The 24252-nt window shown below is 47.3% G+C and overlaps 1 protein-coding gene across 1 annotated transcript in view; it reads left to right on the top strand.

Moving 5' to 3' along the window:
- Nucleotides 1-8381: 8381 nt before the first annotated feature.
- ADAM12 (ADAM metallopeptidase domain 12) overlaps nt 8382-24252 on the top strand; it is a gene marked incomplete at both ends in the record, with an annotated part of 329128 nt that continues 313257 nt past the window's right edge. Inside the window, one exon of the mRNA XM_080694881.1 lies at nt 8382-8463. Coding sequence (XP_080551007.1) covers nt 8382-8463 — 82 coding nt within the window. The remainder of the gene's footprint in view (nt 8464-24252) is intronic.

The raw sequence follows: 24252 nt of genomic DNA, 5'->3' as shown, positions 1-24252 counted from the left end.
ACTTAAAAGTAGGTCAGTAAAGGAGCTGTAAAATAGGTCAATTGCTATCAATCTGAGCAGAAGAAGGCAGTAGGGTCTGCCTCTGTAGACTTCATGCTGAGACTCCTGGCGCCTATTCTGCCAAGAACTAAGGCGCATGTGGTGGCGGGCGACACTCTGTTGTACCATTGCTGCTCAGGATGGAGGTCACCGGTGCTGACCACCACCATCCTGGTGGATTGGAGCCAGAGAGTCATGAGAAAGCCCAGCATGGGGCTGGGGGGCATTCTGCAGAGGGATGAGACAGCAGGGTGGTTTTTTTCCTCCATGGATAGGTGAGTAAGTGTCTGGCTTTGAATAGCAAAACCACATTATTGGATCATGCTTCTGGTATTTCAGTGCAAAGGAATTGGACATGGAGTCCAGTTCCACACACACCCCCACCCAAAATTATGCTTCAGTTCCCTCCGTGGTGCTGGAAATGTGCCTAGAAGAATCCAGCCATGGGAACAGCGTTCACCTTACTTCAACACACTCCTCTTCTTCAGCAGGCTGCATCCTAACCCTGCGGGGCCAGTTTCCATACCTCACATAAGACTGTTCACAGCCCACTCCCAAAAGAGGCAGCATTTTCCTGATGGTGCAGAATTTTGACTTTCCAAGACTTGATTTTGTAAGGTTTCTTGGCACAACACCAGGTGGAAGGGGCTCTCTAATGTATGAGATTGTGATTAAACACACACACACACACACACACACACACACACACCAAGTCTGATTCTGTATCCAGGCCTCTTCCATGTAACTCTCTGAGTTATTACCCACACACATTTCTGGTTTCAAATTATTCTGACTCAGGCTCTTATTTATTTTTTCCATTGTTGGCAATATCCTCCAGTATCCACAATCCTTATCCATTGTCTGATTACCAGAACAAAACACAGCTAGAGGTTGCTTGGAACCTCAAAAGAGTTTCATTCTGTTTCCATTAAATTTAAAAATAGTACCAGAAGTAATAGACTTAGTTAAAAATCAAGGATTTTGAGAAAATAATACATGTCCCAATACAGATTGCTGCTCTGTAAAAAATCAGTTCTAACTTGATTTGCAATGGTAATGGGCCTTAACTGGAGTAATTAGGGAGGTTATGGGGAGAATGGTTTAAGAGAGAGAAGTGAAATATCGTCCACTTATCTTCTTGGACCTCGGTAATAAATACACTGAGATGGAATCACCATTCTTGAGCCTGCTTGGAAAACTGTATAAAAAGGAAAATTCTTAAGGGCCCAAATGGGAACATGGTGGTACATTGGCCCCTTTATCCACACAGCCAGATAATGCTGTCCCTTCTTTTTGCCAGGTTCTGGGTAGGCAGGGAGGTATCAGATAACCGTGAGAGAGGCACCTACCTCCAAGAGATCCCTGTCTCATATGCAGTCGGGCGTGCACAGTAGTAATCACAACACCAAGCAGAAAGGCCCTGCTAATAGTGGCTACACGGAACTGTGGAAGCAAATTTTTTAAAAAAGGAAGTCTTCTTTTTGCTTTGAGTGGTAGAAAAGACATCGCAGCGGACATGGTACCAACTGGGCCTTGAAGGATAGTTGTGCTGATCTGGGGAGAGGCTAATGAGAAGTCACAAGGTGGTCAACACTTTGCACACCTTGAGGGCCTGTGGGGCTAAAGGAGGGGCCTATATTAGGGGGTAAAGAAGAGATGTGCCTGGAAGCTCTGCTCCTGCCCTAAATCCAGAAAGCCTTGTATGTCCCAGGAAGGAGGTTGGATCGGTGTCTGAAGGGAATGGGCCCCATAGCATGTGTTCATTTCACAAGGTGCCTTTGGGTAAGAGGAGCGAGGAAGGCAGGGCGAGGCACCCCGGCACCTCTGCCTGTCCTCCAGGGGCGGCCCCATGGATATCTAGCCTCTGGGTTGAGGAGACAGCGGCTGAAGATAACTTGATGGCCAGTTGGAAGAGTGTGGCTGAGGGACAAAGGAAGGAAGAGGCCAAACAGAGCTGCCGGGCGTTGGGCCAGCAGGAGCAGGAGGAAATGAAGCAAGGTGCTTGGAGTCAGACAGACCAGCCTCCAATGCCAGTTGTTCAAATCGCTTCTCAGAGGCTCATCTGAGTCGAAGAGGGTGATGGGCTTTGGGAGGTCTGGGGCAGAGTGGCTGCAGGGTGCATGCTCTCTATCAGGATTTATTTTCCATGGACTCAAAGCAACTCTGTCAGAAGACTAGGAGGTCCTCAAGGACAGGGACCACTGTGCCCTAGCCATTTGGGGATGTTTGCTCAACTTTTGGCTCTGATCCTTTGGTCCAGCCTAGAAGGAAGCAAGCGGAAATACTGGAGAGTTTGGTTTGGGAGTTTCAGAGGAAAAAGAGCTGGGGAGTGTCGATCAAGGGAAGCCATAGTGTGTTTACCCTGAGGAGGGTGTCGGTGGGTTTATGGCAATGAGTTCTGCTGCATCCAGAGCAGATGAAGATGGGAACTTCAAATGCTTGATATCTCCTAAAAAATTAAAGCTGCATCGGATGCCAGACCGGAGCTTCATGTAGGAGGAAGAACAATTGCTCCCAGCCCTAAACTTCTGAGTGGTCTCTTCTGCCTGAGTTCACCGAGGGGGTAATGGGAGAAGGAGCCCCAGATCAAAGTGCCCAGCAGGATGCAGGGCAGAGAGAAATCAGAAGCATAGAAAATGGAGGTCCAGAAAGTGGACTGAAATTACCATGGCCAAGAAGGAAGGCTGTGTGTGCTATAGCAAGACAGAGAGGGGCTGGGATGGAGGGCGGCCATACCTGTCTCAGAGAAGCCAAGCTCCCCAGAATTGCCCCTGCATTCCCCAAACAGAAAAGAGCCCAGGACTCCACTGTGGAGTTAACAGCCTGGGTTGCAGGACCCCGCTAGATGCCCGCTTCTTCCCGTGGGCTCACACAGACCCTTCTTGGAGCTCCGCGACCACATTTGGCCTCCTCACTTTAAGAGAAATCAAGAAACTGGAGGGGATCCAGAGGAGAGCTGCAAACATGATTAAAGAGAGCAAGAATAGGGCCCGAGAGGCACGTTAGAGAAACTGGGGTTGATTTGCCTAAAACAGTAACTATGAAATGGGAACTGTGTTCAAGTACACAGAGAGAGGCCCATGTCCAGCTATTCTCTGATTTCAAGAGCACAGAATAAGAGGCGAACGACCTAATTTGCCACTCGGGTAAAGAGGAGTTACAATACATACATACATGTTAGAATGGCCTTGCCCAGAGTTATTGTAAAGCAGGTCCTGCCCCTTCCCCTGGAAGGAAACCTGCTAGAGACCAGATATGGAGGCCTGGCTTGGCTCACGGGGCCTTTAGGCCTCCCTGGTCCCCACCAACCTGGCTTTCCTGGCTCTGGGAGCCCAGGTCATTTTTTGGGGAACAGAAACCCTGGGGGTAGGAGTATCTTTGCTTTGTCTGGTGGGTCTCTCTCCCAAGAGCAGGCATGATTTTGTACACATTTTCTCTTTAATACATTCAAGATACAGCAGCCAGCAAATCCTGAAGCTTCTTTGGAGACTGGTAAAAAATGATGATGATGATGATGATGATGATGATGATGATGATAAAAATAATAAATGGCTTACAACTTGGAAGTGGCAGTTTGTATTAGATCACTGCATGACTGGGTAACCACACAATGAAGATGCTCAGAGAAACATGTGAAACTTTATGCTTGAAACGGTTTTTCTTTAGGCTCAGCTTAGAGCTGCAGAGTTTACTACCCCCCACTGAGAGTTCAGCCACCTATTTAGTCATACATCATAGAACGGAGTAAAGATGTAGAACCAAGCACAGGTGTGCCTGCCTCCTCCTGCCCACACCACCACACAAAAGCTTTACCTACACACAGGACAATTGCAATCCTGTCAAGCCAGGAAGCTTGTGAGACGGGAAGGGACACTGTGATAATTACGGTAGGACAAAATTGGGACCCATGGCTACCCTATCTACAACTGAAACTCTAAGTTCAAAATCTAGAGGGAAGATGTTCCTGATATTGAAGTGATCAGGACTCCTGGAAACTAGGGGGAAATACACATATGCAACATTTGCTTTATTAGATGTGCATTAGATATTGATATGTAAAAAAATTGCCTCCTCCCAACAAACAGGGCTTCCTGGAGTCAGGCATTGGGAGAAATTTAGCTGGCTGGTTCTGCCTCAGAGTCTCCCCTGAGGTTGCAATCCGGTATCACCCAGTCCAGAGCGGCCATCATCTAAAAACTTGACCTCTGCTGGAACATTCGCCTCCAAGGTGATTCAGTCCCGTGGCTTGGGTGGGAGAACTCAGCTGCTCGCCTCAGTCCCTCTCCATGGGGCCGCTTGAGCACCCTCACAAGATGGCGGCCACCTCCCCCAGAGTGATGCGCCGGCTCAGAACAGACACCATGTCACCTCATGAGTGTGCATCACCGAGCCCGGCTTGCACAGAAATGGAAGGGGTTCTGCTCCCTTTCTTCAGTGAAGGAGTATCCTCCCATGTTTAGCCATTCTTGTTATGAGTTCCTGTTTGTGACATCCTGTTTACCTTTCTCAGTCTTGCCTTTTGGCTCCCCCCACCACCACCACCATCGAAAGCAGAGAAAGATGGGCTTATGTACCAGGAGGGCTGTCTCACAGGTGGTGTTCTTTCTGGGTGCTACCACTCCCTTGGGCACTCCAGATGGGAGAGGCCTGAGTCCCCCCAGCAGTGTGTGTGTGGAGAGGGTGGATGGTTGGTTGGCAGGTACCGATGAGTTTAAGAGGACGTCACCTTTCCTGTCCATTCTGACCCAAAGCATCCCCGCCCCCAGTAGTCTTTCTTTGGCTCACAGACAGGCTCCATGAGTACCACTCTGAGTTTCATCTCCTCCAGAGAGGGAATAAAAAAGATTTCCAGGAATCTTTATCATGGCGCCATTGCGTTTGTTTACTTTTGCAAAAAGCCATGGGAACTGTGCTGGGAGAGATAAAAGCTGTTCTGTGAGCTTGCATCTGTCTCTGCCCCATCCCTAGGTCGAGCTGCCAGGAGGCCAGCCCTTCACTCCTGCAGCCGCGAGGAGTGGCTGCCTGCAAAATCCCGAGCGAGGACAATTTGCCTCCATTTTTCATGTGCTTAGACTCTGAGTGGACTGAGCTAAAATGTGAGGCTGGGTACGAAATAAGCGCCCTGTTCATTGTGAATGCCCAGGCTGTTCGACAAAAATAGCACACAGGAAACAGTACTGCAAAGGTCAATTCTTCTAGAAAGGAAGGGACAACAAACCATCTATCTGAAATTTTAATGAGCAGATCCTGGCCTCTGACCCCACACCATTACCTAACAATCCAGTATTGAATGCAGTGTTGGCTGCCATTTCCTATGAATGAGGAGGCAGAATTCCCCTCCGAAGGCGGACCATCTGCCGGACGCAAGCTTTCCTCTTCGCCTAGCTGGCTGATGTTGACGTGCATAAAGTCTTTATGGATAGCGTGTCCGCCCTGGCCTCTTGCTTCACAGAGATGGGGAATCAGAGTTTAAAGACCAGGGCCTGTGGCTAAGATTTTCTTCTTTATGCAGTGGCTGTTTGTTTCATTCAGTCAAAAATCCAAGGACAGTCTTGGGGGCACATTTAGCTTTTTGGAGAAAACTTTGCAACTTCCAAGGATGAAAAAAAAAAAAATTAAGCTTTTACTATAAAGAGAAATAGAAGCCGGGCATGGTGGTGCATGCTTGTCATCCCCGCGCTTAGAAGAATGAGACAGGAAGATTGCACAGGTTCGAAGCCAGCCTCAGCTACTTAGTGAGGCTCTCAGCAACTTAGTGAGACCCTGTTTCCAAACAAAATATAAAATAGGTCTGGGAGATAGCCCGGAGGTAGAAAGCCCCTGGGTTCCACCCCCAGTACCCCCCAAAAGAGAAATAGATGAATCTTAAAAAGCAAAAAGCAACAAGTAAATCAAAAAGTGTGCAAGGCCCCCAGCCCAGTGCACAGCACACATCAAGTTCATTATGAATCAATCCCTTGCCCGGTCACAGTGATCCAACGGGCCAGCAGCTGGGCCCATCCTCAAGCAAGTCTGTCCCGCTGACCTCAAAGGAAACAATTCCTAACTCTCCTGCATGGGTGTTCCCGAAGTTCTTTGCAGCAGCAGTATCAGAAGAGCCTCAGTGCAGTGCTTGCTGAACCTGTCTGCCTCAGACCTTCCTATTCAGAACCCTAGCCTAAATGCCAGGATTTGGGAAGCCTTAGCCAGCATCCAGGCGGTCCAATGGGTGTGAAGGCTTTGTCTCAGCTCCTTCAATGCTCTTCCCCCACCACAAACACAAAAGGTTTGAGTTCTACTTTCACTCAGATGCTAAAACTAAAGTTTGAAATTTGGAGTGGAAGACGCTGCTGTACTTGAAACAGACCCGAGGCCGGGTTGGACCTACCTCTCCGCGCGGTGGGGGGGAAGCTCTGACTTCTATGCTGAAGTTTTCTCATCTGCGTATTCAGGACATTAACAATGCAGGTGGAACACCTTAGCACAGCATTTGGACCACAGGAGTATATAATGAATAATGTAGCAGTTAACAAACAACCTGATTATTTTCAAATAGGCTAACCAGCTCACACCATCCAATAATGGTGATCTTTTGGCTTGTCTGATGAGGCAGGACAAGTCTTTGAAGGCAAGATGTATTTTTGCTTAGTTTGCTTCCCGAGTAGCCAACACAGAATTGATAATTCCTATTGAGTGAGTGAATAGACAGTAGGGCTGCCAGGTTGGTACCAGGACGGGATGTACACAGAGTCTTTCTCCAAACCTCAATTCCACACTGAGATGCTCAGGCTATGGGAAGGGCACCAATGAGACAGTGCCCTGACTCTTCTTTTCTTTTCTTTTCTTTCTTGGGTCCTGCTCCTTATTAGGAGATTGACCTACTCTTTTGAGAACCTGAAAGCACCTTGGGGTAGGAGGGAGCTGGAGGTTAGGGAGAGAGCTTACCCAGGTGCTGCCCACCAGCCTCTTAAGGCTGGAGGGGGCCAGGGATCTTTGGGTCTCAGGGCCAGGGTGGACCTCTGGATGTTTCAGGAGGCTTTGGAAACTGCCTGGTCTCCTCCTCTTTCTTGGGAGAGTTTGAGCTCACTGGCCTGGGCTGGGCAAGGGTGGGTGGTCTTTAAGCCCTACTATGGTGGAGTGCCCATCACTGTAGTGCCACAAGGTGAGTGTCCACTGTCTTCAGAGGTCTGGCCACTTCAGTCTACTGCTGAAATGTCCCAGCGAGAGGAACAAGCCCTGTGATACAAGCTGCCCCCAAAGGTCAGGGGGACCATCCTGCCCACGAGGGGCGTTGCCCCCCACGCACTAGTGTTAGAAGGCAAGGAGGTCCATTGGGTGCTGGGTTTTTGGTACTGGTGTTTTATCTCAACACCTGGCGATTCCCCACAGGTCCCACAGCTTAAGCATCTCACTCTGAAGACAGAGGAGGGCGCCCGGGAATCTGTATTTTCAGCGAAGCCAACCCAGATGTCTCTTAACATCAGGAGAGTGGGGCAAAGCCCCGCCATACACTCTTTTCTGGCTCTGGGCCAAGGAAAAGAAACCTGAGCCAATCTATGCACGTAAACCGCAGGGCAAGACATCAAAAGCGCCATGCCCAGACACCTCGTGCCCGCGGCCCCAGGCTTAGTCTTCGGGCACAAGATGCCCATCGGGGCCTTCGGGCCGGGCGGGGACCGCCTGCCCGACTGGACCTGCGGCTCCTGGGCCGCCGGCTGACTCTCCGCGAGCCGGCTGCGAGCGGCCGCGTCATCCTTTCCAGATTCAGCCTGGAAAGCTGGACCGTGCCGCCGCGTGTGCTCTTGGCAGCCGGGCGCCCGGGGCCCCACGGCCACATCATCCCGGGGCGGGGATGTGGGAGGTGAGCTCCGGGCGTCCGCGCCGCCACCGAGCCACGTCGGTGCGGCCGGAGCGCACCCGGCCGGCCCGGGGGTGGGCGAGGGCGGCGCGGGGCGGACCCTGGAGGCGGGGGCTCCGCAGCGGTCTCTAGGACCCGCGGGACGCCGCGGGCGGGCGGGCGGGCGGGGAGCCGCTCATTTGTTCCGTGGTGTAGGGACGGTGGCTTGGGGCCGTGGGTCCGTTCCACGGGCCTGCGGTCTCCTCCCTGACGACCTCCCGTCCCCGGGCCAACTCGAACAGTTTGCTCATTGACGGCAACGGTCAGGGCTGACTCCGGCCAGAGCCGAGCGCGCGCGCACACACACGGGGAAACTTTTTCAAAAGAGAAAAATATATATATATACATGCAAAGCTAGACTCCTCGCTGCTGGCGGCGCGGGCGCTGCGGCTGCAGCAGGAAGCCCCGCGTGGGATGGTGCAGCGGGCCGCCCGGCCCCGAGCTGCGGCGCCCAAGGCCGGCGACCATGGCCGCGCGCCCGCCGCCCGCGCCCCGCGCCCTCCTGCTCGCCCTGGCCGGGGCTCTGCTCGCGCCCCGCGCGGCCCGAGGTAAGTCCCCCGCGCAGCCGCGGACTCGGGCAGACCCCTCCCGGGTACCAGCTCCCCGGGGGAAGATGGGGGCGCTGGGCTCAGGGAGCTGGAGCAGGCAGTGCCTGGCCGGGATGGCACCGTCTCTGGCTCCTCGCCAGCCCTCGCCCCGCCTCGGTGACATTTGCTCAGAAGTCTCTCCACGGCTGGACAGTTCCACGTGTCGCCCGGAGTGACGAGCTCGGGGGCCCCTTACAGTCGCGTTCGTAGCGACGCCGGGTCAGCGCTCTAAGAGGCTCGCGGGCCACTCTCGGCACCCCCCAGAGACCCACCTGGGGCTGCGCGGCAGCTCGGCAGGCGGGCCAGGCGGTGCTGCTGCGGACCCCGCGCGGCCTCTGCTAATTGGCGCCCTGGCCGACTGCATCCCAGCACCCTCCGCCCCTAGCTGTCAGCAGCGCCAGCCTGGAGCAGGTTCTGAAGAACCCTTTCCACATTGGCCTTACATCCACCTCGTGGAAAGCGGCAAGTCACGCCAGGGTCCAGCGAAAGTGCGTCTATGAGAGCTGTTTTACAGACTTAGATGTTCCCGAGTTGGACCCCCTTAAAAGCGGGCACCTGTGGATCTTGTTTGCATAACGAGGAATCACCCAGCAGGTGCCTTTTTGAAAATCGGGAGCTTCTTTCGGTAGCAGCCTCGGCCGGCGCGTTCTTTCCGCCGCTGGGGGCGCTGTGGGTCCACCAGCGGGCCCCGCTGCGCCTCGGCCTTCCCTGCACATCAGTGATTCTATATAACAGGCGTTTTATTTCTCAACCACTGGCCTCTATCACGAGCCCTTACCACGTTATGCTACGTTTTATTTTGCGATCGCCACTGCTGCCATCCATCCCCACCGTGTCTTCTGTCATGTGGCTAAAACCCGGTTCTTGTTTAAAATCCACACAGCAATAAAGACCAATTTGGGAATTAATGCTTAAATAAAAGGGTTGCACAGAGGAAGAAGCCACGAGAGAGCCAGGAAGAATACTGCGGGCTCTCTAAAGAACTCTGTGACCTGCAAGTGGAAATAATAGTAATCAAAAGTATTTTGAAAGAGGTTGTGCAAATTTGGGGCTTTTCAATGTTTATTGTAAAGGAACTTTTAAAAAACCGAAACAAAGTCTCAAATTGTGCCTGAGGTTGTCTTTAACTTGGCAGATGATCCATACTTATAAGAAGAAGTCTACTGAGCATGGATTTTTTAATGGAAAATGTCTATTAAATCCCGTTAAGAATAGGAAATTATTTCACTGGGGTGTCTGATTATTTTATGACAAGCAGTTTTTGGTGGAGAGAGCTTTTTCCTCGAGATAGATATTACCCTAGACAGAAAACCAGGTAGGCCTAAACTCTTGAATGGTTAGATATGGCAATATTCCAAGATGTATTACTGGTTTATCCTTGGATTCTCACTACCAAATCTTAATTAGAACCTCAAATCATACCATTGAGTTTGTTAGGAAATGCAGGCATACAATGAAACATTTCTTCATAATGGCAAGAGGAAGCACTCCCTGTTGGGGTTGTCTATCTTGTGTGTTACCTCATGGCCCTGCACAGTCCCTGCCTACTTGGTACCTTCAGTAACTCATCTCTAACAGGTCCAAAACACACCCTTGGGCTCCAAATCCCCCATGCCCAGGCATTCCTTCCCCAGTCTTTCCCAATTCAGTAATAATGTCCTCTTCCTTCTCCAGATATCTCATGGCAACACTTAGGAAGCCGATCCCTAAGTCTCTACTTAAATTCTAAGCGACCAAACCCCAGAATATCGTCCTATCTCATCATGCCCCTCCGTCTCAAAGTGTGCCGCCCAAATCCAGGCTGTTTTCAATAAATTCCTTCTGCAGAAGACTCCTTTCTCTAGAATAGTAGTCTCCTAACTAGCTCACTGTCTTTTCCTCTTTTCCCTAAATGACCAAAGTCATTATCTTCAACCATGAATTAGAGCACACCCTTTTCCTATTTAAAACTCTTCAGTGGCTTTCTTTAACCTTAGGAGCAAAAAGTCAAACCTCTTCATGAGTTACCAACTAGTTTTCCACCTTGCTTATTCTATTATAGACACGTGAAGTTCTCTTCTTCCCAACCTCTCAATATAGTATTGCCATAATTTAAACAACATTCAATATTTTCACTATGAAGACTTTGTAAATATTTTTTCACAGCTGAGCCATGCAATGTCCTATGAATCTAGTTTATCCCTTATGTAACATTTTTGTTTTTCCTAGAGTTAACAGGTGCCTTTTTTTTTTTACTATTTGCTTTGTTTTTTACCTTCTAAACGCTTATACTGTGATATAATAGGAAATATATATATATATATATATTTGGTTTCTTCCCCCTTGCTCCTGGTACATGTCTCCTAAAATCCTTGAAGTGTCTATCTGGGGTTATGTGTCTTTTGTATACTAAAGGGATGTCTGGTAGCTGGGGGGATGGGAGCTTCAGAACAAAGGCTGGCCATTAGGAAATCCATGTCTGATTAGAGAGTTAGACTTTCAGCCTCACTTTGAGGGAGAGGGGTTGAAGGTTGAGTTGATTAAAAATGGTCAGCAATGTAATCAGTCATATTTATGTCATGAAGCCTCCATTGAAACGTCAGAATGATGGGATTGGATAGTCTTCAGAGCACCGAACCATTGAAGGTGGCATACCCAGAGAGGGCACTGGAGATTCAGTCTTCCCTGATATTTGCCCTGAGCATCTCTGCCTTTTGGCTGTTCTTCTGTGTCCTTTATTATGCCCTTTATTAATATTTTCTCAAGTCATGTGAGTTGTTAGCAAATTAATCAGAATCAAGGATCTTTGTTTATAGCCAGTCAGAAATGTGACAACCTAGTAACTTGTGATTAGCACCTGTCTGGGGGCAGTCGTATGGGACTGAGTCCTTTGCCTGTGGGCTCTGACATCGATAGTACTTCTGGGTAGATAATGTCAGAATGCATTAACTTCTAAGTCATTGAGTCAGCATGTGCTGAAGAGCTGGTTATTGGTGGGGGAAATCTCCACACATTTTGGAGCCCAAAAGTGAAGCACTCTGTATTGAGAGGAAGACTAGGAAAAAATGCTTTGGGTTTTCTTACCAGCCAGTCATGGCTTTATCTTCAAGTTTTCTGAGAATCCTATTAAATTCTTCAGTATAAGCAAACACATTAGGTGATCTATTTACTATTTATTTATTTTCATTGCTGTCCTCTTTCCTGGAGATCTTTCTCCTCCAGTTCCAACATGAACTGGCTATGTTTTAGATGTACAATATGTTAGGTATATCGATCTGAACCGGTTTGTCTTAGGCGTGCACTTCAGCACTTGTCCCAGGATGACCTTTTGTCCTGCACATCCCTCTCACCAGGTCAGATCTCCTGTTTTCTGAGCACCATAACCTTTATTTCTTATATTGTTCCTTATTTTTGTGGAGCACATCTTCCAGTAACCCCTCAAGTGAGAGTGTTTGGGAGAGACCATTTTTTGATGGTTTGGGGAATGTGTCAAGGATGCTCTCAGTCGCAAATAACAGAAAACCTGACAACAGCCCTTTCTTCTAAGTCTTTTCCCTTTCTGTAAAAAGCAGTGGCGAGGTGAGTGGCCTGTGAGCTGCTGTGACTGCTGCCGTGGCTCAGTGGTCTCCTGGGGCACCGTGCTGCCGTCGCATCGTCCGTGCTCAGGTGTCCACTTTCACCCTTACACTTCCTGCTTCCTGCTTGCGTCATGACTTCTGCACCTCTTCCCATCACACATGCATTCTAAGCAGAAGAGCCAGCCAATTCCATCTTTATGAGGTAAATGGTATTTTCATAAACCTTTTAGCAGAATTGGTGTGTGGTAACGGGGCCCTGAGGATTGAGCCCAGAGGCATTCTACCTCTGAGCTGCATCTCCATTCCAGTTTTTATTTTTTAATTTTGAAACAGGGTATCACTAAGTTATGAAGGGCCTGACAGGTTGCTGAGACTGGCTGAGAACCCGTGATTCTCCTGTCTGGCCTGCCAAGTCCTGGGACTTCAGGAATGTGCTACTGCACCTGGCTTAGCAGATTTTCTCCTAGGTCTCCTTGACCAGTCTATGATCCAGGGCTCCTGTTAGCTACACAGGATGACAAAAAAGTAAATATTTGTAGCTACATATATTTATGTTTCAAACAAAACAGAGTTCTATGAGTAAGGAAGGAGGTTGGAACGCATATCTGCCATCCCATGCATACACACACACACATACACACACACTCTTCTGTGACTACATATGTGTATATGCATATGTGTATATATTTACATTACAACCATTTGTTTGTTTAGATATGAACTATCAAGGAGGAAGTTATATTTCCTTGATATTTTATCAGGTATTTTTTCTTGTGTCTATGCCCATTACTGCTTGAGAAATTAATGACATGCTCATTGTCACTCTTTTAAACATGGTCTTTTTTCTTTCTAAAAGCTACTGGCTTCTATCTGCACTTTCATATTTCATGACGATGTGCTTTAGTGAAGTTCTCATCAGGGAACTCAGTGGGCCCTTTCAGATTGAAAACTGGTGTTGTGAAGTTCTAGTATACTTTCTTGCATTAGTTCTTTAGCTATTTCTTCTTCCTTTTAAAAATATTCTTTAGTGTTCTTATCTACTTTTTATCTCTTTAACTTTTTACTCTACTTTCTGTGGTATAGTTGTTCATATTTTCCAACCTCCTATTCAAAATTTAAACTCTTACTACCATATATTTAATTTCCAAGTGATGTGTCTTGTTTTATGACTGTCATTTTTTATTCTAGTGTCTTATCCTCTTATTTTTTATGGATCTGAAATTTCAAAGAACTTTCTCAGCGTAACACTATTTATTAAGCATTCCTTGTTCAGCTCATGACCACTGTTAGCTTTGAGACTCCCCACCCCTCCTCGCAAAAATCTCTTCAAATGTGACTTTCGGCTCTCTGTTGACATTTAATAATGACATAGTAATGAGCTGATTGGAAGTTCTGTGTCATCTGCAGATGGGTTCATTGCCTGGTGGGCCTTCATGTATCACACATCTGGGTGTTGTTGTTGTTTGTGTGTTTTTTGTTTGTTTGTTTGTTTTTCTTAGATTGATAAGTTTTTCCAGAAAAAGAATCCTCCAGCCTCCTGCTCGAGAGCTTTAACCTGGAGGCAGGGCAGGTGGCCGAGCAGGCAGCAGGTTAAAAAGCGTGTCATACCGTCATGTATTTTAGTTTTACTCAGTCTTTTTCCTCTCAGCTGGGCCCTTCACTGCCCTTCTGCTCTATGCCTGGGGAGCCTTGATCTCAGAGCTCCTCTGCCTCAGCCTCCCAGGAAGAATGCCCGTGTCAGGCAGAGGGAGGGGCGGGCACCTGGCGAGTGCTGGCTTTGCCAGAGACCCAGAGCCTTAACTTCTTAGGAAGCCATCCAGCCCCATCCTGTACCAGCCCCTAGAGGTCTCACTAGTTGCCGAGGGCCTCACATGGTTGCTGAGGCTGGCTGTGAACCTGCAGGCCTCCTGACTCAGCCTCCTGAGTACTGAAACGACAGCTCCCAGGGCCCACTGCTGAGCCTTTCAGGGGTCTCTGGTCCCTTTCATTTCCAGTGGCTTTCCTTCTCTCTGGTGTCCTGTTCCGTCTTTCTTCTCTGCTAATCGCCAACCACTTGTCCACCCTCTTCCCATCTTCCAGAGCTCGCAGCTGTCTTTATCTGTTGTTATCTTCCTTCCAATTCTCAGTCCACGGATGCCATTCTGAGTCCCCCTTCATCGCGGGGTTTCAGGTGGGGGTACACATGTGCTCATCCAGAAGCCAGCCCCTGCTTTCATTACCACGCTCCACAGCTAGAAACATTTCCTTCCTCTCGCTTGTCATTTGGCTCTTCCTATTCCTTCCTTGTGGAAACAAAAATTAAATCCATTTTAAATGTTTTAAAGCTTTCTTTTCAAAATGGATAAAAACTCAGAGTCAACATATACCTAATTAGATAAATGTTGCAGCTGTGGAAACTGTAAAAAAAATTTTTTTTAAGAAGTGAAGCTACATCATTTAAAGAAGCTCAGCACATTTCATCCCCGGGTAGATGATGCTGTAATGAACTCATTACAGTTGCAAAAAGTGTTTTTGTATCAGAGTGTGTTCCAGGAGCCTTTTAAAGCTACATTGTTCTTGCAGTATCCCTGATTTATAAAGACAGGTGCAAGAAGCGTTTTCAGATGTTGCTTCTGCAGCAAATGGCTGGCCCTGTAGCCCTTTGGCTGCTTGCCCACTGGGAGCAGGACCCGGCAGCTTGGATAGTATATGTGCTTTAAACATCAGGCCTCTGGGACTGAGAAGCGAAGTTGATGCAATCTAGACAGAGTGTTTTCGAAGTTCGTTTTTGTGCATTCTTAGTAGATGCTTCTTTATTTGTGCTTGGTTAGTGTTTTATTAAACCTAAAGTTTTCATATCAGGATGTACTTACTGAAAAAGACATGTAGTGTGTGTGTTGGTGCCAGGCATGATGCCAGGGTCTCTCTGCATGTGCCAGCTCATGTGATGCTGGTGAAAGAAGCTTGCATTTACCCTGTTCCTATCCTCCTCCTCCAGGAGAGGAGACCAAGGCGTCAGATGCTATCTGCAATGTGGTAGATTCAAGGCAGTCTCCCGCCTATCTCACTGGGGAAAGCAAGTCTTGTCCTGCCATGGTGAGCATCCTGTGATCTATGTACTCCATCTTTGGGCATAATTATCATGCCCATGGCAATATGAGTTAGCTTAGTTTTGAAGAGAATGATAATGAAGCTCAAATAAAGGTTGCTTTCCAATCAAAATGCGCGTTTGATTTTAATACTTTCTGACAGGCTGCCATTTCAATCTTTGTCCTTTCTCTGGATCGTTTTTCTATTGGTTTTCTTGTGCTTTATGTAACGCCTAGTATACCTTGCCTTCAACTGATAGACGAGGTGAAGTCAAATAATTCAGCCTCCTGTTGATATTTTTATCCTCTAAGCTTTTATGGTATCCCAAGTCTCCATTTAGAGCTCAGCTTCTTGGCAACTGTTTAGAACAGTGAGCCTCATCAGGTAACTGGACCTTCAGCCTCTTTACTGCTCCTGCAAGCGCGGCCTTAGCATCGGTCCAGATGAGCCATTCTTGGAATGCGAGGCTCCAGGACCTGCCTCCTCCTGCAGGGTCTGGTGCGCACTGGCCTGCATGTTACCCTGGAGTTCCCTTATTTCGTGTTTGTAATTAAAGCCAATATAGGATTTGGGTCTATGCCCACTGGACTCTGAATATGATCTGAGAATCTGGTTTTGCTTTTAGTGGGTTTCTTCAAAATTCTGAGTTAGAATTTTGGTTAAGTTGTTTCTATGAAAAAGTATTGATTTTGACAGTGCCCCTGGGTTCAATTCCTAGTACCACCAAAAAAATAAAATTAAAAATACTGATTTTAAAAACTATTAACTTAAAACTGCCATCCCCCATACAACAAATAATTTACGAAGTTTTCTCTCTTTCCAAAGGTTTCATGATCATCATCATTTCCAGTCTTTTGCTATTAAATTTAAATGACTGGGACACAGCTCTGGTCCAGTCTGGGGTGTTGGGTGTTGGAGTGATCTTTACTTAGCTTCTCAGCTTTCTGGGCAGACTTGGTGGCCTTGCTCGCTCCAGCAGCCTTCTTGCCCCCAGCTTTAATGATCTCCAGAGCAACTGCCTGTCTTTCTGTTATGAACAGGAAAATGACTCGCAAGAAGATAGTCAGAGAAGCTCCCAACACATGTGGCTTGCCAGGCACCGTATCAGTGTCATGGGACTTCAAGAATGCGGGGCCACCTTCCAGCTTCTTACCGGAATGGTGAATGGTCTTTCCTTTCAGTTCAGCAAACGTGCAGGTCTGTAAGCTGTGTAACAATCCAGGACCCACGCAACCAGCACTGGAAGGCTCAGGCTTGTCACCCGAGCATGAAGCCAGCTGCTTCTATCAGCGGGCCCCTTAGCCATCACCAGCAGCAAATACGTGCTTAACACGGAAGCCTACCTGGTCTCCAGGAAGAGCCTCCCCCAGAGCTTCCTGGTGCATTTCCACAGACCTTACTTCACTGGTGGTATTGACTGGTCTGGAACACCAGGCTCCACTCGGCCCACAGGGACAGTCCCAGTACCACCAATTTCATAGACTCCTGGAGGGGCAGACACAAAGGCAGGTCAGTTGGATGAGCTAGTGGCGGGATACAAGCGAAAGCTTCAAGCAGGGCGGCCCAGTGCACTTACCATCCTCACGGGTGGCCTGTCCCTTGAGCCAAGGCTTATCACCATTCCAACCTGAAATCGGCACAAGTGCCACTGTGTCAGGAGCCAGTTTTCTTGATGGAGATGCTGCCTTCCTTACAATTCCCTTGGATCTCTTCCAGCTGTAAGGTGTCTCTGGGGCATCCATTTTGTTAGCATCAACAATTAGTTGTTTAACACCCAGCGTGTAAGCCAGAAGGCCACGCTCACAGTGCACACATCCTCCATCAGCTTCAAGTTTGTAGACACTAGCAGCAACAGCCAGGCCAGCTCCATTGGCCTGAGATTGGCCTGGAGTCATGCTTTTGGTACAGTCTCTGTGTCCTGGGCATCGGTGACAACCTAGTGATACTTGCTGGTCACCGTGTTCACAGGGAAATATTAGTGGTGATACCAGACCCAGGCTTTCAGCTTACAGGACCCAGGCACACTTGAAGGGCTCTTTGCCATCTCAGCAGCCTCCTCCTCAAACTTCTCGGTCTTCTTCTGTCCATTCCACCACTTCACTGGTGGCATTAACTGGTCTGGAACACCGGGCTCATATCAGATGGCCAGTAGAGGTGGATCTGCCAGAATCTACATGTCCAACAACGATGCCAGTAAGAGTCTTGCCCATTGTGGTGTTGATTTAGGGGTGGATTTTACGCCCAGGTTCCTGGGGGCAATCCTTGGTTTGGGTTCAGTCCTGGGTGTCCAGCAGTATCTGAGAACCTGCAGTAGGGTTGAGACGCCTGTGTTCTATCTGAAAGTGCAGCTGCTCTCTGGCTTATGGGATGGGTATCTTCCTAAAATGGGGCATACCAAGTGAAATTCTTAGACTAAAATCATTTGCTTCAGCCAATCACAGTGTACTTTGAGATCTGGTCATGAAAAAGACAAATGGGAAAGAATTTTGGCCACATTTTTCATTATTTCCTAAGATGTGAAAATTTTAAGATTGAAAAAAAAAAGATATAGAGTAAGTTATACACCTGTATTCTTACGAGTCAGATTTTACTATGTATGCTTCAGAAGTTTTAAAATTTTAGCCGGGCGTGGTGGCACACACTTGTAATCCCCGCGCTTGGGAGGCTGAGACAGGAGGATCGCACAGGTTCAAAGCCAGCCTCGGGTACTTAGTGAGGCTCTCAGCAACTTAGTGAGACCCTGTTTCCAAATAAAATATAAAAATAGGTCTGGGAGTATATACCAGAGGTAGAAAGCCCCTGCGTTCTACCCCCAGTACCACCAAAAAAATTTTTTTAAATGAGCTAAAATGTTAAATATATATCTATAGACAATCCCTCTGTGCATAAGCCTCCCACTGCAGAGGTGGCTTTACTCTGAGGTTGGTGGGCTTGTGTGTGTGTGTGTGTGTGTGTGTGTGTGTATCATCAATATTTGATATTGTTTTTGTATTTAATATTAGGTAAATGGTGCTCTAATGTGTTGACAAAATTCTATGACTTTTTAAATTACTATCTTTTTAAGATTTATTCATGTTGATATATGTACTTGATTCATTCCTTGTAATTGAGTGACTAAATCATAAATTGCTAGTCTTCTGTTGATAGAGTCCTGTTTCCTCTGACTTTTTGATATTGTAAGGGTGGATTCCTTTTCCAATTTCCTATGTGCGGGTGTGGGCTCTAGGGAATCTATTATAAGTGGTCTGCAAGTTGTGGAATACATCAATTTTCTACTTTAATATATTTTGTTAAATTCCTTCCAAATTAGTTGCATGGGTTAACATGTCTACTTGTTGGAGAATTGTTTCCCAAATTTTAGCAATGTTTCGGTATTTTCAAGTTTTAGATGTTGACAAGCTGAATTGTGAAATATTCCATCGTCTTTTTTTCTTTATTTTTGGGGGATGCTGAAGATTGAACCAGAGCCATTTTACCTCCAAGCTCTACCCCAGCCCTTTATATATATTTTTATTTTAGAGCATCTTGCCTTCTATCACCAACGCAGTGGGTTCCACATTTGTTTTCTTTAATGTTAGTCAATAAATTTTAAATAATTTTCTCTCCCTAATGCTCACACATCTTCCTAAGATCTGAATCTAGATATCCTAAGAACCTACCTAATAGATTTGTTGCTATTCTGAATAGTATCACTTTTTTATTTTAAAATTCTTTAATATGGAAAATTATAAACATACATGAAAGAAAGCCTGTTATAAAGCCCCTGTCTACTACTCAGCTTCAGCAAATAGCCGCTCATGGCTGTTCTTATCCTATCAATGGATATTGTTCTTTTTTTTCTTTTTTTTTTTCTTTTTTTGGTGGTACTGGGGGGTGGAACCCAGAGGCTTTCTACTTCCGGGCTATGCTCCCAGACCCATTTTATATTTTATTTGCAAACAGAGTCTCACTAAGTTGCTGAGAGCCTCACTAAGTAGCTGAGGCTGGCTTCGAACCTGTGCGATCCTCCTATCTCAGCCTCCCAAGCGCAGGGATTACAAGTGTGTGCCACCACGCCCGGCTATCGTTCTTTTTTTTTTTTTTTTTTTTTCTCATTGACATAAAGAAGGAAATGTTTTGTGTGTTGATTTAGGAGTCAGCCATCTTGTTTAATGACCATTAAAATTAATGACTTAATTTTCATTCATTCCAATAGTCTTTAAGCTTGGCTTTATGACAGTAAGGCTGGCTATGCTGCTACACACCTGTAATCCCAATACTTGGGAGGGTAGACAAGAGGATCATAGGTTCAAGACAGCTTCAGCACCGTAGTCTGACTCTCAGCAACCTAGCAAGGGCTGGGCGTTTGGTCAGAGGTCCAGTGCCCCTGGTTTAATCCCCAGTACCACAAAGGGAAAAAATGCCAGTAAGCTTCTAGCATTCTTCTTTTGTTTTTCTTCTTCCATTGACCATTGACCAGCATCTCTGTTACAATGGTGCACAAAGGCAGTGATTCCAAGTGTCCTTCAGTGTTTTTTCTCAATTTTAGTTAATTTTACCTTTTGCTATTTTTAGACACCCGGGTCCTATTGCTGAAGGGTTATCAACACCTTCTAGTTCTACTAGTTTAGAGGTTATACATTCTATTTTTCCATTCCTTTGTGGTACCCTGAAACTTTCAACATTAGTGCTTGGGCAGCAGAGTCTAGCTAGAGGTAATAGATACCCCAGGCCTCTCCTGACAAGCCCATAGGCTCAGCCTGCTCTAATGCTCCCCATTGCTCCTGCCCCTTCCTACGCTTACTTATCATAGAATTCAGGAGCAGGAGCAGGCTCTGTTCTGATCTTAGCCATCCAGACTCATTCTGGCTGCTCCATGTAACCAAATCCTCTTTTACATCATGGCTTCTTGCAAAGCACTCGGCCTCCAGATCCAGTCCACTCTTTATTAAAGTGGTGCCCCACCGAGAGTCTACAAGAGCAAATTCTCTGTATTTGTTGGCGTGGGAAGTGTTTGTTTGCCTTTTTCATGAAAACTAGCTTAGCTCTGTGCAGAATTCTAGGCTGGCAGTTGATTCCCTTGGGCAGGTTTTACCTCTTGTCTCCTGGCCTCTTCTGTGGTTGACAAAGAACTTTCTAGTGTAGTGATTATTCCTTTGCAATACAACTGCCTTCTTCTCTGGTTGCTTTTAAGGTAATTCTTTGCTGGTGTGGGGTGTGTGTGTGTGTGTGTGTGTGTGTGTGTGTGTGTGTAAGCACACATGCTTCTGTGGTTTGTGATCATGTGTTCTGATAGAGTTTTATTCATATGCATATCTGGCCTTGATATGTTTCTTAAGACTAGCCAGTTATCAAATATACTTAGCTATTATCTCTTCAATCACTACCCTGCCCTTTTCCTCTACTTTGGAACTTTAACTTTTTAAATTTAATTTCGTTTTTTGGGTACATTGTAGTCATACATCTAAATGGGGTACAAGATGGAAGAGGCGCCATGCACACACCACTCATTTGGCCCTTCTCCGTTTCCCACCCCTTCCCTCCCCTCACTCCTTCTCTGTTGGGCTTATGGTTGATTTGCTGTTTGTGAGCGCATCATGAGCGTCCCTCTTTTCCTCCAATCTCTCACAGGTATTTGCTTGCTAAGCTTTCTGCTTCTTCATCTAGTTCCTTCTATGCCCCCTTTTTTCCCTAGCTTCCACATTTTAGGGGAGCAGCGATTTCTTCTTGTGACTGCATCTCACTTAGCAGAATGTCCTCCAGTTATAACTGGGCCCTACCATCCAGTCGTCCTGTGTTCGGCTTTGCCCATTCTCCTCATCACCCACCCTCTGCCTCCATATTCTGTGAGGCGTCTCCATGTCTAGTTTCATTTTACCTTGAGATGTGTCTATTGCCTATTAACTTACTTCAATGTCTATAATTTTTATTTATGAAAACTTTTATTGGTGGTACTGGTGGTACTAGGGGGCACTCTACTTCTGAGCTGCATCCTCAACCATTTTTATTTTTATTTATTTTGGTTTTGAAACAGGATCTTGCTAGGTTTCTGGGAGTCTTGCTACATTGCCAAGGCTGTCCTCAAACCTGTGATCCTCCTGTCTCAACCTCCCAAGTAATGGAATTACAGCCATGTACCACCACACCTGGCTTACTTATGGACATTTTAATCTGTTCTCTTCAAATTTGCTAGATCTTTAAAAAGCAGTGTCTGTTATAGGTTTTTGTCTTCTTTCTTGTCTTTAGTAATATTGGGTCTATATATATATATATCCTTTTCAGATGATCCCATTATCTTAAGAGCTGAGGGCATAGATTCTTTATTGTCATGATTATCTTTTTCAGCTTCTCCCCTCTGCTGCTACCTGTCTCCCTCCATAGGAGGCTTCCACACCTTGGATCGTGAATCCAGGAGCTTTTGTGTAGAGGAGAGCCTGTTCCCAAGTGGCAGGTGCCTCAGCGATTTCACTAATCCAAGCCCAGTTCTTGTGGGAATTTCACACCATGTGGTTCTTGGAATTTTGCACTCCATACCCTTGTGGCAAAGGCTTGAAAGTTTGATTTCTCTTGGGAGACCCCATCCCTCAGCAGATTTCTGGGTAGAGCTAAGGCCCTTGGCAGCATCCTTGGGCACTGGGTAGAGTTTCTCTACACCTGGCTTAGGGATGTGCACTCTTGCGCGGACCTGGTGTTATTCAGGGGCCTCACTACAGTGCTGCGTCCGTGTGTTTGTGGTCGTACTACTTGTCACCAAACTCATAGCTCCTGAACTACAGGTCCAACACCACTGGAGCTCCTGGGATTCTGGCCATATGTGAATGTCTATCTGGGAATATATTTACATCCCTGAAACATCCCTACTTTCTTTATCTAGTTTAGTTATATAGGTCCTCTAGAAAAAAATCTCACATTTTATTTAGCCTTTTTGCGTCTTAATACGGTTTTCTATATAGACTACTACACTTTCAGGACCTGGAGTTGCCAGTCTTGACGCTGTGGTCCTTGTCAGTCCACGTGTCTCTCTATCATAATTCCAGATTTGTAACAGGAGCTGCGGATGCGGCCCGACACAGACCTTCACCGATGGCAGGCACAGCGAGTGGGTGCTAAAGATGTGCAGAACGCGAGCTGAAGCCGCCTGGCAGCACGGCCCTCGGCTCCATCGGAAAGGGCCCCAGCTGCTCTCCTGCTGGTCTGCTGTCTCTGCCTCGGCAGCTGCAGGGCGAGATGCGCTCATGCTGGGCTTAGCCAAGCTTTGGGGGTGAAGCCGTCAGCTGTTCGCATTTCTCTCCAGCTGAGCAAAGAGAGAACAGCTGGGAAGCAGGGCCACATTCGCCCCCAAAAGCCGCCTCTGCCAGCGGCAGTGCCAGAGGGACCCACCAGGGCGTGCCTTCCAGAAGTGCACGCTCGACTTGTTCCAGGCTGAGCGATTCTCACAGCGAGAGGGGATTGTGCAGTGGGGAAAGGTGACAATGGCCACTCTTCTGCATAGCCTTGCAACTGTTGGAATGAAGACTGTGATTTCATAGAGATGGATTCCCACCCTGGTTTATCTAGAGAAAAGAAGATGCCCGATTGCCATCAGAATCTGCTTGTGTTGGATTTAGTCTGCTCGGTTTATGGTTCTATGCCTGGTTCCATAGTAGGAAGAGCCTGTTCTTTGCAGCAAGGTTGTTCAGCCCATGGCCCCCCAGTCCTCCTTTCCCAGTGCGTGTTCATCTATTTTAGTCTCTTTTCTCTGTTTTTCGACTCTGCCTTTAGGAAGAGCTTTGCTTTCTTCTTTCTCCTCCGCACAGCTGGGGACAAAGCCACTGGCTACAGAGGCTCAGAGGGAAAGAGACTGTGAAACCAGGGCCAAGGGGGACAGAATGGAAAAGCCAAATTTGGACAACTATCCGATGCCTAAGGGACCCCCCTGTGCAGGCGCCTGCTTCTCTTATGGACATCCGTGAAGTAAAATGCCAAGATTCCTTTAAACATCCTCCCCAGTGTCATTTCCGGGTGGACTCGGCAGGTGGCGGGTGTTGTCTTCTCAGCCACGGTTATGAAATGACAGGTGGCCTGGGTCAGGGCCAGAACTGGGGCCTTGGAGTGAGAAGTCGAGTTCTGGCTTCTTTCTGTCCATGTGACTCCAAGAAGTCCACTAACTCTTTACAAAGGCCGGTCGTTTGCCGGCACGGAGTAAGGACGCAGGCCCTGCCTGGGCTGTGCAGAGCATGGTATGAGGTTAATGCCAGGGAGGGCTTTGTAATCGCAGGTCTTCTTTCAGATGGCACAGTGAACACGGGGTGGGGGCACTGCCTGGGCAGACACAGGTTATCAGCATCGCACACCAGGGCCCCTCCTGCTTAGTAGACAGTGTCAGGTAATCCCAGAGTCCAGCCCAGGGGGCATAGAGGTTTGGGAGAGCAGAAGAGTCTCTCTTCTTTCAGTTTTTGTTTTGATCAATAGGGTTTGTGGCATTTCTTTGTTAATCCTGACCATGTAAGCTTGAATAATACCGACTCATTCAGCTCTCATTACTTAGAGCAAGCGGAGTGAGTACGAGTTGCCTCCTTCCATGTGGTGTGGGACCCACTGTGGGCTGGAGGGAGAGGAGGAAGGAAGGTGGAGCCCCGGGCCAGGACACTGGAATCCCAGCCCCAGCTTCCCTCGGCTTCTGGAGAAAGGGCTTTGCAGGGAGGACCAAGATTAGAACTGCAAAGCAAATAACACTTAAACTGTTCCTCAGGGTGCTGCTGGGTAGGTGTAAGTAAGAATTGCTGTTGACATAGGAAGCCTCCACAGCTTTGTGGATAAAGCGTTCATGTAGGTTCTTCACTTTTTGCGTTAATTGCCAATTACAGTATTGGTTTGGGCAGAGTGGCCAGTTAGAAGCCCCACAACCGTGTGGCTCCAAACAGTGCAAATGCAGGACCTGTCAGGCGCTGGCAGAAACATTCCACTCCAAGACCAAATATTGGTGTTATTTTCCTAATTTATAAAACCCACACACTCACATGTACACGTCGACGAAAACGTTTTCCCCACTCTTGATATGGTTTATCATTTGAATCTTTCTTGCCTGATTAGTTCCAGCTACTCTTTTTCCTGAGTTGCAAAGAAACAAAAGGATTGCCAAGAACGTCAGCTCAGCCTTAGTCAA

This window comes from Muscardinus avellanarius, assembly GCF_963383645.1.
Source record: "Muscardinus avellanarius genome assembly, chromosome: 4".
Taxonomy (NCBI): Eukaryota; Metazoa; Chordata; class Mammalia; order Rodentia; family Gliridae; genus Muscardinus; species Muscardinus avellanarius.
Note: the sequence above shows the minus strand (reverse complement) of the source record. Positions and strands in the feature narration are given on the sequence as shown.